The sequence below is a fragment of the Pseudorasbora parva genome, chromosome 14 (assembly GCF_024679245.1).
Source record: "Pseudorasbora parva isolate DD20220531a chromosome 14, ASM2467924v1, whole genome shotgun sequence".
Lineage (NCBI taxonomy): Eukaryota > Metazoa > Chordata > Actinopteri > Cypriniformes > Gobionidae > Pseudorasbora > Pseudorasbora parva.
In genome coordinates, this window is record NC_090185.1 from 1,096,944 (window position 1) to 1,109,592 (window position 12,649).

The 12,649-nt window shown below is 40.8% G+C and overlaps 1 protein-coding gene across 1 annotated transcript in view; it reads right to left on the reverse strand.

Annotated features, from left to right (window-relative positions):
• Window positions 1-1,871: 1,871 nt before the first annotated feature.
• Window positions 1,872-12,649, reverse strand: part of apobec2a (apolipoprotein B mRNA editing enzyme, catalytic polypeptide-like 2a) — a 49,058-nt gene continuing 38,280 nt past the window's right edge. The window contains exons 4-5 of the mRNA XM_067415177.1: window positions 6,048-6,571; window positions 1,872-2,784 (exon numbers count right to left, since the gene is read on the reverse strand). Coding sequence (XP_067271278.1) covers window positions 6,049-6,571 — 523 coding nt within the window. The 3' untranslated portion in view covers window positions 1,872-2,784; window position 6,048. The remainder of the gene's footprint in view (window positions 2,785-6,047; window positions 6,572-12,649) is intronic.

Genomic DNA, 12,649 nt, shown 5'->3' on the forward strand with positions numbered 1-12,649 from the left:
CAGCTCATGAAAACTCTCTAAAAATTAGCATATTTCATCCGACCAATAAAAGAAAAGTGTTTTTAATACAAAAAAGTCAACCTTCAAATAATTATGTTCAGTTAAGCACTCAATACTTGGTGGGAAATCCTTTTGCAGAAATAAAACTTGACCCTTGATAAAACACAGTGGACCAACATCAGCAGCTGACATGGCACCCCAGACCATCACTGACTGTGGGGACTTGACACTGGACTTCAGGCATTTGGGCATTTCCTTCTCCCCAGTCTTCCTCCAGACTCTGGAACCTTGATTTCCCAATGACATGCAAAATTTGCTTTCATCCGAAAAAAGTACTTTGGACCACTGAGCAACGGTCCAGTGCTGCTTCTCTGTAGCCCAAAAGCGTCTTGCCCTGGGGAATGCGGCACCTGTAGCCCATTTCCTGCTCACGCCTGTGCACGGCGGCTCTGGATGTTTCTCTTCCAGACTCAGTCCACTGCTTCCGCAGGTCCCCCAAGGTCTGGAATCGCTCCTTCTCCACAATCTTCCTCAGGGTCCTCTCCTCTCCTCTTCTCGTTGTGCAGCGTCACTTTTTCCTTCCCACAGACTTCCCACTGAGGTGCCTTGATACAGCACTCTGGGAACAGCCTATTCGTTCAGAAACTTCTTTCTGTGTCTTCCCCTCTCGCTTGAGGGTGTCAATGATGGCCTTCTGGACAGCAGTCAGGTCGGCAGTCTTACCCATGATTGCGGTTTTAAGTAATGAACCAGGCTGGGAGTTTTTAAAAGCCTCAGGAATCTTTTGCAGGTGTTTAGAGTTCATTAGTTGATTCATATGATTAGGTTAATCGCTCGTTTAGAGAACCGCTTCATGATATGCTAATTTTTTGAGATAGGATTTTTGGGTTTTCATGAGCTGTATGCCAAAATCATGAGTATTACAACAATAAAGACCTGAAATATTTCAGTTGGTGTGCAATGAATCTAAAATATATGAAAGTTAAATTAGTAAAATCATTACATTATGGAAAATAATGAACTTTTATCACAATATGCTAATTTTTTGAGATTCGTCTGATATGAGGTAAAAATAACATAAATACTGTTGTGTTTCTCTCAGAAACCGATCGGTTTGTGTCTTAAGACATCAGTGTGTCGTAAGGAGCAGCAGGGTGTGTGTGTGTGTGTTCTCTAAGCATGTTTGTTTGTTTTGCTCTCATAGAATTGTTCCCCATTCACATCATTATATGACCGACACACAGCAACAGCTGAGTTAAAAATCTTCATTTGTGTTCTCCTGAAGAAACACACACACCTACATGTTGGACGCCCTGGGGGTCAGCAGATCAACATCACATTTTTATTTTTGGGTGAACTATCCCTTTAACAAAACTAGATCGCTGCAATCCCATTCAACAAAGCTGTATTCTAGATAAAGTAGATGAGAATGTAAGCGGTGTAGTTTTGCCGTGTTCCTCCCTCTGCAGAGATATATAAATGCCATGGTGTTTTTGTTTGCCAGTGTTCAGTACAGGGTTTCTTGGATGTGTTTCAAATATCTATGATGTTTTTGCCCATAAACAGATCGTATTTTTGATTTATTATGTATGTGTGTGAATGATTAAAGATGCTTTTAAGTAAACCCACCAGAACTCATTTCTGAAACAGCTATAAGTGAAAGTGTGTTTGCATCATTAATACACCAAACGAAGCACCTCACACCAAAAACACAAAACAACAGTGAAGGTCGTTTCCCATTTAGTATATTTCTTTATTGCTTCAACTATTTCATATACAGTTGCAACCCTATTTTGAGTTTAGATTGCAATGTATTAAAGGATTAGCTCCAAATGAACATTTCCTGACATCTCATCCAAGATGTCCGTGTCTTTCTTTCTTCAGTGGAAAAGAAATGAAGTTTTTTGAGGAAAACGTTCCATGATTGGACAATGGACTTCAATGGGAACCAACGGCTGAAGGTCCAAATCAATAGTTTCAGAGGAAGAGCTTAGTATGGAAGCCCGTTTCCGCCACTAAATAAAAAAATAATTGTGAGTTAGCTCAGAATTGTGACTTTATATCACGCGATTGTGAGAAAAAATGTCTGAATTCTGAGATAAAAAGTCGCAATTACTCTTTTTTTATTTAGTTGCGGGAACGGGCTTCCGTATTCAAAGGCTCTGCATATTGAATTCAATATTTTTTTTTAATGTGTGATGGTTTGTCTGGATCAGACTCTATTCCTCTGGATCATCAGAGCCTCTGAAGCTCTCTCTCATTGATTCGGACCTTCAGCCGTTGGTTCCCATTGAAGTCCATATGTGGAGGAAAATCCTGGAATGTTTTCCTCAAAAAACTGAATGTCTGTTCCACTGAAGAAAGAAACACATGGACATCTTGGATGATATGTAAGGAAATGATCAGTACATTTTGAAGTGAACTAATCCTTTAATACAAAACTCCTGAATTTCAAACATTCTCAGAACATATTTTTGTCAGCTGGGTCACAGGCTCAGAATATAAAACAGTATGAAATATGACACATCACATTAAAGTAAACAGATGAACAAAACGCAGTGATTCATTCCAACATAAAGCTAATTATTAAAAAGTATAAACCCTCTTCCTGCAGAATACATTACAGTAATCCACCAGGATTTGAGTTTCGGACTCTCAGCGTAGAAAACACAAGGAACGAAATGTCTCTGGGCGTGTGGATGCAGAGAGTCGGCTCGGGTTTCTCACACACACACACACACACACTCTCTCTTCACTTTTGTACACGTGTACGACGACATTATCCTGCAAAAGATAAAAACAATTGCTTTAATTAACATAATGAGAGTTTCAAATATATCTCAAACGTCACCTAGAACATCTTGACCTAGAAGCTAAAGTGAGACGAGACCTGAATCATCAGATGATATATGAGATCGACTGGCTGTTCTGAGGAGCACACGACACACACCGCTTCACACACATCTAGATTTTGCAGAAATAGTAGTATGGTATCATGCCATTCCCAGAATTCATTGCAACTAGCTGTATCTTTCATCCAAAATGGCGGACGGAGTCAAGTGAGTGTATATGAAGTCATTGCTGAGACATAGGTAACACACACCGATCAGGCATAATATTATGACCGGTGAATAACACTGATGATCTCTTCATCTCCTGTTAGTGGGTGGGATATATTAGGCAGCAAGTGAACATTTAGTCCTCAGAGTTGATGTGTGTGAAGCAGGAGAAATGGGCAAGCGTAAGGATTTGAGCGAGTTTGGCCAGATTGTGACGGCTAGACGACTGGGTCAGAGCATCTCCAAAACTGCAGCTCTTGTGGGCTGTTCCCGGTCTGCAGTGGTCAGTATCTATCAAAAGTGCTCCAAGGAAGGACCAGTGGAGAACCGGCCACAGGGTCATGGGCGGCCAAGGCTCATTGATGACCGTGGGGAGCGAAGGCTGGCCCGTGGGGTCCGATCAAACAGACGAGCTACTGGAGCTCAAACTGCTCCAGAAGTTAATGCTGGTTCTGATAGAAAGCTGTCAGAATACACAGAGCAGCTCAGTTTGAGGGGTATGGACCAGTCAGGGTGACCCCTGACCCCGCCGAAAGGAAGGCTTACCTGGGGAACACATGGCCCCAGGATGCACTATGGGAAGAAGGCGAGCCGGCGGAGGCAGTGTGATGCTTTGGCCAATGTTCTGCTGGGAAACCTTGGGTCCTCCATCCATGTGGATGTTACTTTGACACGCTCCACCTACCTAAGCATTGCTGAGACCATGTTCAGCCTTTGATGGAAACGGTATTCTGGTGGCTGTGGCTCTTCCAGCAGGATAATGCTCCTGACACAAAGCACAAATGCTTCAGGAATGGTTTGAGGTAGCCTGGATGCCAGCCGAACTTAGCCCCGCCCACACATTTTTTAGGTCGGGCAATTCGGTCTGGCCTTGCTCCATAGAGGAGTAATTATCCCCGAACAGAAACTGTTCAGACCAATGAGATCATCAGGGCGGGCTTTAGACGATGACGGACAGATGATCAACAGTACCGTAATCATGCACGTCATCAAAGGGGCTTGGATTATATTTGTTTGAATCCTAAACGGAGAGCTTGTTTGTATCTGCATTCACCATCACAATTTCTCTCTGAAATGATGATCATGTTGGGTAAGTGCTCTGTGTATCATTAAATTATTTTACAACTCTGGCAAAGATCGTTTATTCCAGCCTGATTTCAGCGCGTGTGCAGACAGGGTTGCCAAGTTTTTACAACAAAACGCGGCAACTACTAGGGGGGTTCTCCGGTGAAAAGATGGCGTTTGGGGGGTAAATTTTGTGTTATTTTGGCAAGGTTGCCTGCTAAAATTCGCACTCCAGGGTCTATATATCACATAATAGTCGCTTCAACCCACAGACATAGAAAACAATCCGCGGAAAAAACGCGGACTTGGCAACACAGTGCAGTTGAGCTCTGTTGACATTTGACAATGCGTCGCTTCGTTGCTCTGATTGGTTGTAGGTCTATCCAATCGAGGTCTTTCCTGGTTCGGTCCGAAACACGCCTCATAATCACAGCCCAATGGAGCAGTTTCAGACTCATATTCTGACTAGAATTGAGTATGACCACGTCAGGCTAGGTTTGAGGAGCACAACAACCAGTTTGAGGCGTCGACTCGGCCTCCAGATTCCCCAGATCTCAATCCAATCGAGCATCTGTGGGATGAGCTGAACAAACAAGGCCGATCCACCTCGCAACTTACAGGACTTAAAGAATCTTCTGCTAACATCTTGGTGCCAGACACCACAGCACACCTTCTAGTGGAGTCCATCAGAGATGGGTCAGTAACACAATATTAGGTCATAATGTTATGCCTGATCTTTTTTTTACTTTTAGTTAGAGTTTGATTAACTTTATGTACTGGAGGAATACGTGTTTTTGAACAAATCTCGAGTGAATGATTCAATGACTCACTCATAAAGACTTCACTTGTCTCATTACTGGATGAATCAGTGTTTTTGAATGAATCTCTTGAGTGAATGATTCAATGATTCACTCATAATGACTTCACTCGTTTCATTACAGGATAAATCAGTGTTTTTGAACAAATCTTTTAAATGAATGATTCAATGACTCACTCATAAAGACCTCACTTGTTTCATTAGTGGATTTACATTTTACATTTACGCATTTGGCAGACGCTTTTATCCAAAAAAAGCGTAAGGATTACATTGCATTCAAGGTACACATTTTACATTTTTGTCACTTATTGCTTTCCCTGGGAATTGAACCCATCACCTTGGCGTTTCTAGCGCCATGCTCTACTGGTTGAGCTACAGGAAAGATGAATCAGTGTGTGGATGTGGATGAATCAGTGTTTTTGAACAAATCTTTTGAATGAATGATTCAATGACTCACTTATAAAGACTTCACTTGTTTCATTACAGGATGAATCAGTGTTTTTAAAACAAATCTCTTGAGTGAATGATTCAATGACTCACTCATAAAGACTCCACTTGTTTAATTCCTGGATGAATCAGTGTTTTTAAACAAATCTCTTGAGTGAACGATTCAATGACTCACTCATAAAGACTCCACTTGTTTAATTCCTGGATGAATCAGTGTTTTTAAACAAATCTCTTGAGTGAATGATTCAATGACTCACTCATAAAGACTTCACTTATTTCATTACTGGATGAATCAGTGTTTTTAAACAAATCTCTTGAGTTAATGACTCACTAGACTTCACGTTGATCTGTAAGCGAGTAATCGTGCTGATCTAGCAATTAATCGCGCTGACCTAGTGATTAATCGCGCCGATCTAGCGATTAATCGTGCCAATCTAGCTATTAATCGCGTTGATCTAGTGATTAACCATGCCGATCTAGCGATTAATCGCTAGATCGGCACGGTTGACCGGACTGATCTAGCGATTAATCGCGCCGATCTAGCGATTAATCACGCTGGGCTCGCGATTAATCGTGCTGATCTAGCGATTAATCGTGCTGATCTAGCGATTAATCGTGCTGATCTAGTAATGAATCGTATGTTAATGATCTGCTCTTACATCACTGCAGGATGTCGGCCAGTTTATCTTGATAGTACTCGTAGTTCTCCTGGCAGTCCTCCCACGGGGCGAACGGCTGCTCGTTGTTCTCTACGAACGTGTCCCAGGTGTATGTGAAATCCAGCGGCTTCATCATGCGCAGTTTGCAGCCGGCGGCCGCTAGCGCCCTTAGCCCCGTCTGAATCGCAGGCTCCTCCCACTCGAAGAGCCGCGCAGAAAAGATGGTTAGGCGGACGTTTTTCCTGGCCTTCAGGATCTCCGCCAACTTCCCGGCGCAGGCGACGCACGGGCTGGAGGACATGTACCAGGTGATGGTGTATTTGAGGGCGGGGTCGTAATTAGGCAGGACCTGCTGGAAGAAGGCCTCCTCGGCGTGGGCGCCCGCGTGCTCGTCTTCAATATAGCCGCGGAGGAGGCCGTCCGTGCCCTGGTCCACCAGGTAACACAAGAAGGTTTTATTCCGGCCGGACGAGTACTCGACGTTCTTGAACTGGAACTTGTAGAAAAACGGGTCGATGCGATCCCTGTGGACACATAAGGAGGTGAATTTAAAGGGTTAATTCAGCCAAAAATGAAATGTCTGTCATTAACTCCTCTCCCTAATGTCGCTCCACACCCGTAAGACCTCCGTTCATCTTCACACACAGTTTAAGATATTTTATATTTAGTCCGAGAGCGTATGCAAGTGTATGCACACTATATTCATGATTCGGATGGATCGCCAATGTCACGTGCAGTTTGACACGCGATCCGAATCATGAATCAATTCGCTGATTCATAACCGTTTGAATATTTGAGGATTGAACACAAACCCGGAAGAGAAGCACACTTGCATACCCTCTCGGACTAAATATAAAATATCTTAAACTGTGTGTGAAGATGAACGGAGCTCTTACGGGTGTGGAGCGACATTAGGGAGAGGAGTTAATGACAGACATTTCAGTTTTGGCTGAACTAACCCTTTAAGAACTGCACAGCACCCTCTACTGGAACCGCTTCACATTACAAGGTATCGCGCTTTAAATCTTTGTGATCAACTTCAAATTTGGAACTCAGTCAGACATATGACTTAATTTTAGAGTCCAGATGTATATTTTGCGTAAAATACAACATGTTTAGTTCAGTAACTTTGCTTTACATAAACTTCTACTATAATCTGAAGAGTATCTCTTTAAAGAGAACCAACCCTAAGTCTGTATTCCAAAGCCTTCATCAATTACAACCATTCAAGTTCATGCTAGGCTCCAAAAGGGTGGTGATTATTTAAATAAAATATAAATACATGACTACATATATAATTAAATATATATGACTTTCTTCTTTTACACAAATTGGAGTTATATTAAAACATGTCCTGGCTATTCCAAGCTTTATAATGAAGCCCATAAAAGTGCATCTATCCATCATAAAAGTGCATCTATCCATCATAAAAGTGCATCTATCCATCATAAAAGTGAATCTATCCATCATGAAAGTGAATCTATCCATCATAGAAGTACATCTATCCATCATAAAAGTGCATCCGTCCATCATAAAAGTGCATCTATCCATCATAAAAGTGCATCTATCCATCATTAAAGTGCATCCGTCCATCATAAAAGTGCATCTATCCGTCATAAAAGTGCATCTATCCGTCATAAAAGTGCATCTGTCCGTCATAAAAGTGCATCTATCCGTCATAAAAGTGCATCTGTCCGTCATAAAAGTGCATCTGTCCGTCATAAAAGTGCATCTATCCGTCATAAAAGTGCATCTGTCCGTCATAAAAGTGCATCTATCCGTCATAAAAGTGCATCTGTCCGTCATAAAAGTGCATCTATCCATCATAAAAGTGCATCCGTCCATCATAAAAGTGCATCCATCCATCATAAAAGTGCATCCGTCCATCATAAAAGTGCATCCGTCCATCATAAAAGTGCATCCGTCCATCATAAAAGTGCATCCGTCCATCATAAAAGTGCATCTCTCCGTCATAAAAGTGCATCCGTCCATCATAAAAGTGCATCCGTCCATCATAAAAGTGCATCTATCCATCATAAAAGTGCATCCGTCCATCATAAAAGTGCATCCGTCCATCATAAAAGTGCATCTATCCATCATAAAAGTGCATCCGTCCATCATAAAAGTGCATCTATCCATCATAAAAGTGCATCCATCCATCATAAAAGTGCATCCGTCCATCATAAAAGTGCATCTGTCCGTCATAAAAGTGCATCTATCCGTCATAAAAGTGCATCTGTCCGTCATAAAAGTGCATCTATCCGTCATAAAAGTGCATCTGTCCGTCATAAAAGTGCATCTGTCCGTCATAAAAGTGCATCTATCCGTCATAAAAGTGCATCTGTCCGTCATAAAAGTGCATCTATCCGTCATAAAAGTGCATCTGTCCGTCATAAAAGTGCATCTATCCATCATAAAAGTGCATCCGTCCATCATAAAAGTGCATCCATCCATCATAAAAGTGCATCCGTCCATCATAAAAGTGCATCCGTCCATCATAAAAGTGCATCCCTCCATCATAAAAGTGCATCCGTCCATCATAAAAGTGCATCTCTCCGTCATAAAAGTGCATCCGTCCATCATAAAAGTGCATCCGTCCATCATAAAAGTGCATCTATCCATCATAAAAGTGCATCCGTCCATCATAAAAGTGCATCCGTCCATCATAAAAGTGCATCCGTCCATCATAAAAGTGCATCTATCTATCATAAAAGTGCATCTATCCATCATAAAAGTGCATCTATCTATCATAAAAGTGCATCTATCCATCATAAAAGTGCATCCGTCCATCATAAAAGTGCATCTATCTATCATAAAAGTGCATCCGTCCATCATAAAAGTGCATCTATCTATCATAAAAGTGCATCCGTCCATCATAAGTGCATCTATCCATCATAAAAGTGCATCCGTCCATCATAAAAGTGCATCTATCTATCATAAAAGTGCATCCGTCCATCATAAAAGTGCATCTATCTATCATAAAAGTGCATCCGTCCATCATAAAAGTGCATCTATCATCATAAAAGTGCATCTATCTATCATAAGTGCATCTATCCATCATAAAAGTGCATCTATCTATCATAAAAGTGCATCTATCCATCATAAAAGTGCATCTATCTATCATAAAAGTGCATCCGTCCATCATAAAAGTGCATCCATCCATCATAAAAGTGCATCCATCCATCATAAAAGTGCATCTATCCGTCATAAAAGTGCATCTATCTATCATAAAAGTGCATCTATCCATCATAAAAGTGCATCTATCTATCATAAAAGTGCATCCATCCATCATAAAAGTGCATCTATCCATCATAAAAGTGCATCTATCCGTCATAAAAGTGCATCTATCCATCATAAAAGTGCATCTATCTATCATAAAAGTGCATCTATCATCATAAAAGTGCATCTATCCATCATAAAAGTGCATCTATCTATCATAAAAGTGCATCTATCCATCATAAAAGTGCATCTATCCATCATAAAAGTGCATCCGTCCATCATAAAAGTGCATCTATCCATCATAAAAGTGCATCCGTCCATCATAAAAGTGCATCTATCCATCATAAAAGTGCATCTATCATCATAAAAGTGCATCTATCCATCATAAAAGTGCATCTATCTATCATAAAAGTGCATCTGTCCATCATAAAAGTGCATCTATCATCATAAAAGTGCATCTATCTATCATAAAAGTGCATCTATCCATCATAAAAGTGCATCTATCATCATAAAAGTGCATCTATCTATCATAAAAGTGCATCTATCCATAATAAAAGTGCATCCGTCCATCATAAAAGTGCATCTATCCATCATAAAAGTGCATCTATCCATCATAAAAGTGCATCCGTCCATCATAAAAGTGCATCTATCCATCATAAAAGTGCATCTATCCATCATAAAAGTGCATCTATCCATCATAAAAGTGCATCTATCATCATAAAAGTGCATCTATCCATCATAAAAGTGCATCTATCCATCATAAAAGTGCATCTATCCATCATAAAAGTGCATCTATCCATCATAAAAGTGCATCTATCATCATAAAAGTGCATCTATCATCATAAAAGTGCATCTATCATCATAAAAGTGCATCTATCATCATAAAAGTGCATCTATCCATCATAAAAGTGCATCTATCCATCATAAAAGTGCATCTATCCATCATAAAAGTGCATCTATCATCATAAAAGTGCATCTATCCATCATAAAAGTGCATCTATCATCATAAAAGTGCATCTATCATCATAAAAGTGCATCTATCCATCATAAAAGTGCATCTATCCATCATAAAAGTGCATCTATCCATCATAAAAGTGCATCCGTCCATCATAAAAGTGCATCTATCCATCATAAAAGTGCATCTATCATCATAAAAGTGCATCTATCCATCATAAAAGTGCATCTATCATCATAAAAGTGCATCCATCCATCATAAAAAGATTAACATTTTTGGCTGTCATTATAAAGCTGGGAAGAGCCGGGAAATGTTTTAATATAACTCAGATTGTATCGTCTGAAAGAAGAAAGTCATATTCTCCAAGGATGGGTTGAGGGGGAGTAAATCATGGGCTATTTATAATTTGGGTGAACTGTCCCTTTAACCGGTTAAATGTTCATAAAAGTATCTGGGCTGAATTATTTCCCAGCTTTCCAGAGTCAGCGGCCTCTGATGGGGGGTTTCTGTGGTCGTTTTTAACAGCACCTTCACAGGCTGACAGATGGAAGGGCTGTCGGGGTTATAAATACCCTCAGCGGGGGCACTTTATTCTCGGAGTGTGACCCATATACAGAACCGCTGTGGTTTGGAGGCATTGTGTGTGTTCGCTGCCAGATGAACCTGTAATGAGCACCTGCTACCGGTTTGATCCACAACAATTCACAGCTTTAATGTGTCGACAGAATCAAACTCATCAGCGCTGGGTTATCAAATTCCTAAACGCCAGTCGGAAATGCGAAACACCCGAACTCAAGACAATTAACCCTTTGACACAAAAAAGGGCAGGTCCAAGGCACTCAGTCAGATGGAAACGAAGGAGAAGGAAAGAATAAAAAGCTTTTATTAGGTATGGATTAAGTCATTTTTAAAATTACAAGAGCCAACATGTTTCAACCAACAATGGTCTTCATCAGGGCAAAGCAACGAACAATTAACCCTTTGGGAATATCAACACAATGTCTCAATCTGTGCTCTCGATGGCGATTAAACTGCTCCACATTCATTCTGCAGCTCTAGACTCTAACTGGATGAGGACTACTGTCTTCATTTCTCTTTGGGAACTTTAGGAGAAACACCCGAGAGGAGGTTGACGCCTAAATGAGATTTGTAATTGAGAAGTTCTTTAGGTTCACTCCAGAATCATTAAGTTGGTTCTGTTGGTGACTAAGCATCTTCCGGTTCTCCAGATTGGCTCTGTAAAGCACCAGACGGATGCTCTGGTGTTATTTTTAAGAGCGTGGTCTTTATATGACAGAGAGCAGACAGCGAGACACATCACCGCCTGTCAGGACTGGCCTTGGTGGGGGTTGGGTTGGGTTTATCTGCCCTACACATGCTTTCGACCCCAACGTTCACGCATTTCCCAAAAGATTCACGGATATACTTTGGAGGAAAACAAGGGTTCTTGATTGGTATTGATTGGTTCCAATGAGAAACTTTCATATGAATAACTTTCCATTGCACAAAAGATGTGTATATGTTCTTTGGGGAACCAAAAACGGTGGATGTTAAAGGGGTGTTTGCATGCGATTTGACTTTTTTAACTTTAGTTAGTGTGTAATGTTGCTGCTTGAGCATAAACAGTCTCTGCAAAGTTACAGCGCTGAAAGTTCACTGCAAACGGAGATATTGTCTTTTAAAGTTACGGCAGTTTATTGCCTACAAAAATGGCCGGTTTGGACTACAACGAGCTTCTTCCTGGGTTGGTGACATCATAAACCCTCGCTAGTCTCCACAGATGTGACTTCCGCCCGTAATGAGAAGGGGCGTGGCCTTAACCTGTGCTTCAGCCAATAAAAATACAGGAAACTACATTTGGCCATCTGACCAATCTAAGACCATTGTGTTTTTCAGAGGGAGGGGCTTCATAGAAGCAGGAAGCAAACGAGCCGTTCAAAGCACAGACAGAGGTGTGGAATAAAGGGAGAATAGAAGAAAAATACGCCGAAAAAATTGAAAATTCGCCCCATAAACACAACCAAGCCTAGATAAAAAAAAACACGGAACCGCCGCTTTAAAAGGTTCTTCACAAATGCCAATCAAGAACCTTTACCTAATAAGTTTTCTGAAATGCTTTATCTGAGGACCCATAAATATTCCTCTGTTCCCTGTTAATCTATTTCCAAACCAGTAATCAGATTAAAGTAACTTATCCACGTCACTGTGAGGTACTATTTTAGTCATTTTCCTTTTCATTCCATTTTCCATATTTTTTCAGGAAATATTTTTGAATTTCAACTTTAAATGTCAGGAGATATATTGTTGACGTTACACTTCCAATAAAGTGAGCGTTGGCAAAAACGGCGGTCATTTCTGTGTCGAGGCGGCGGGAGTGTTGTCGGAAACTGCTGAATGTAACTAATAAAGTAACTTGTAATCTTACTTA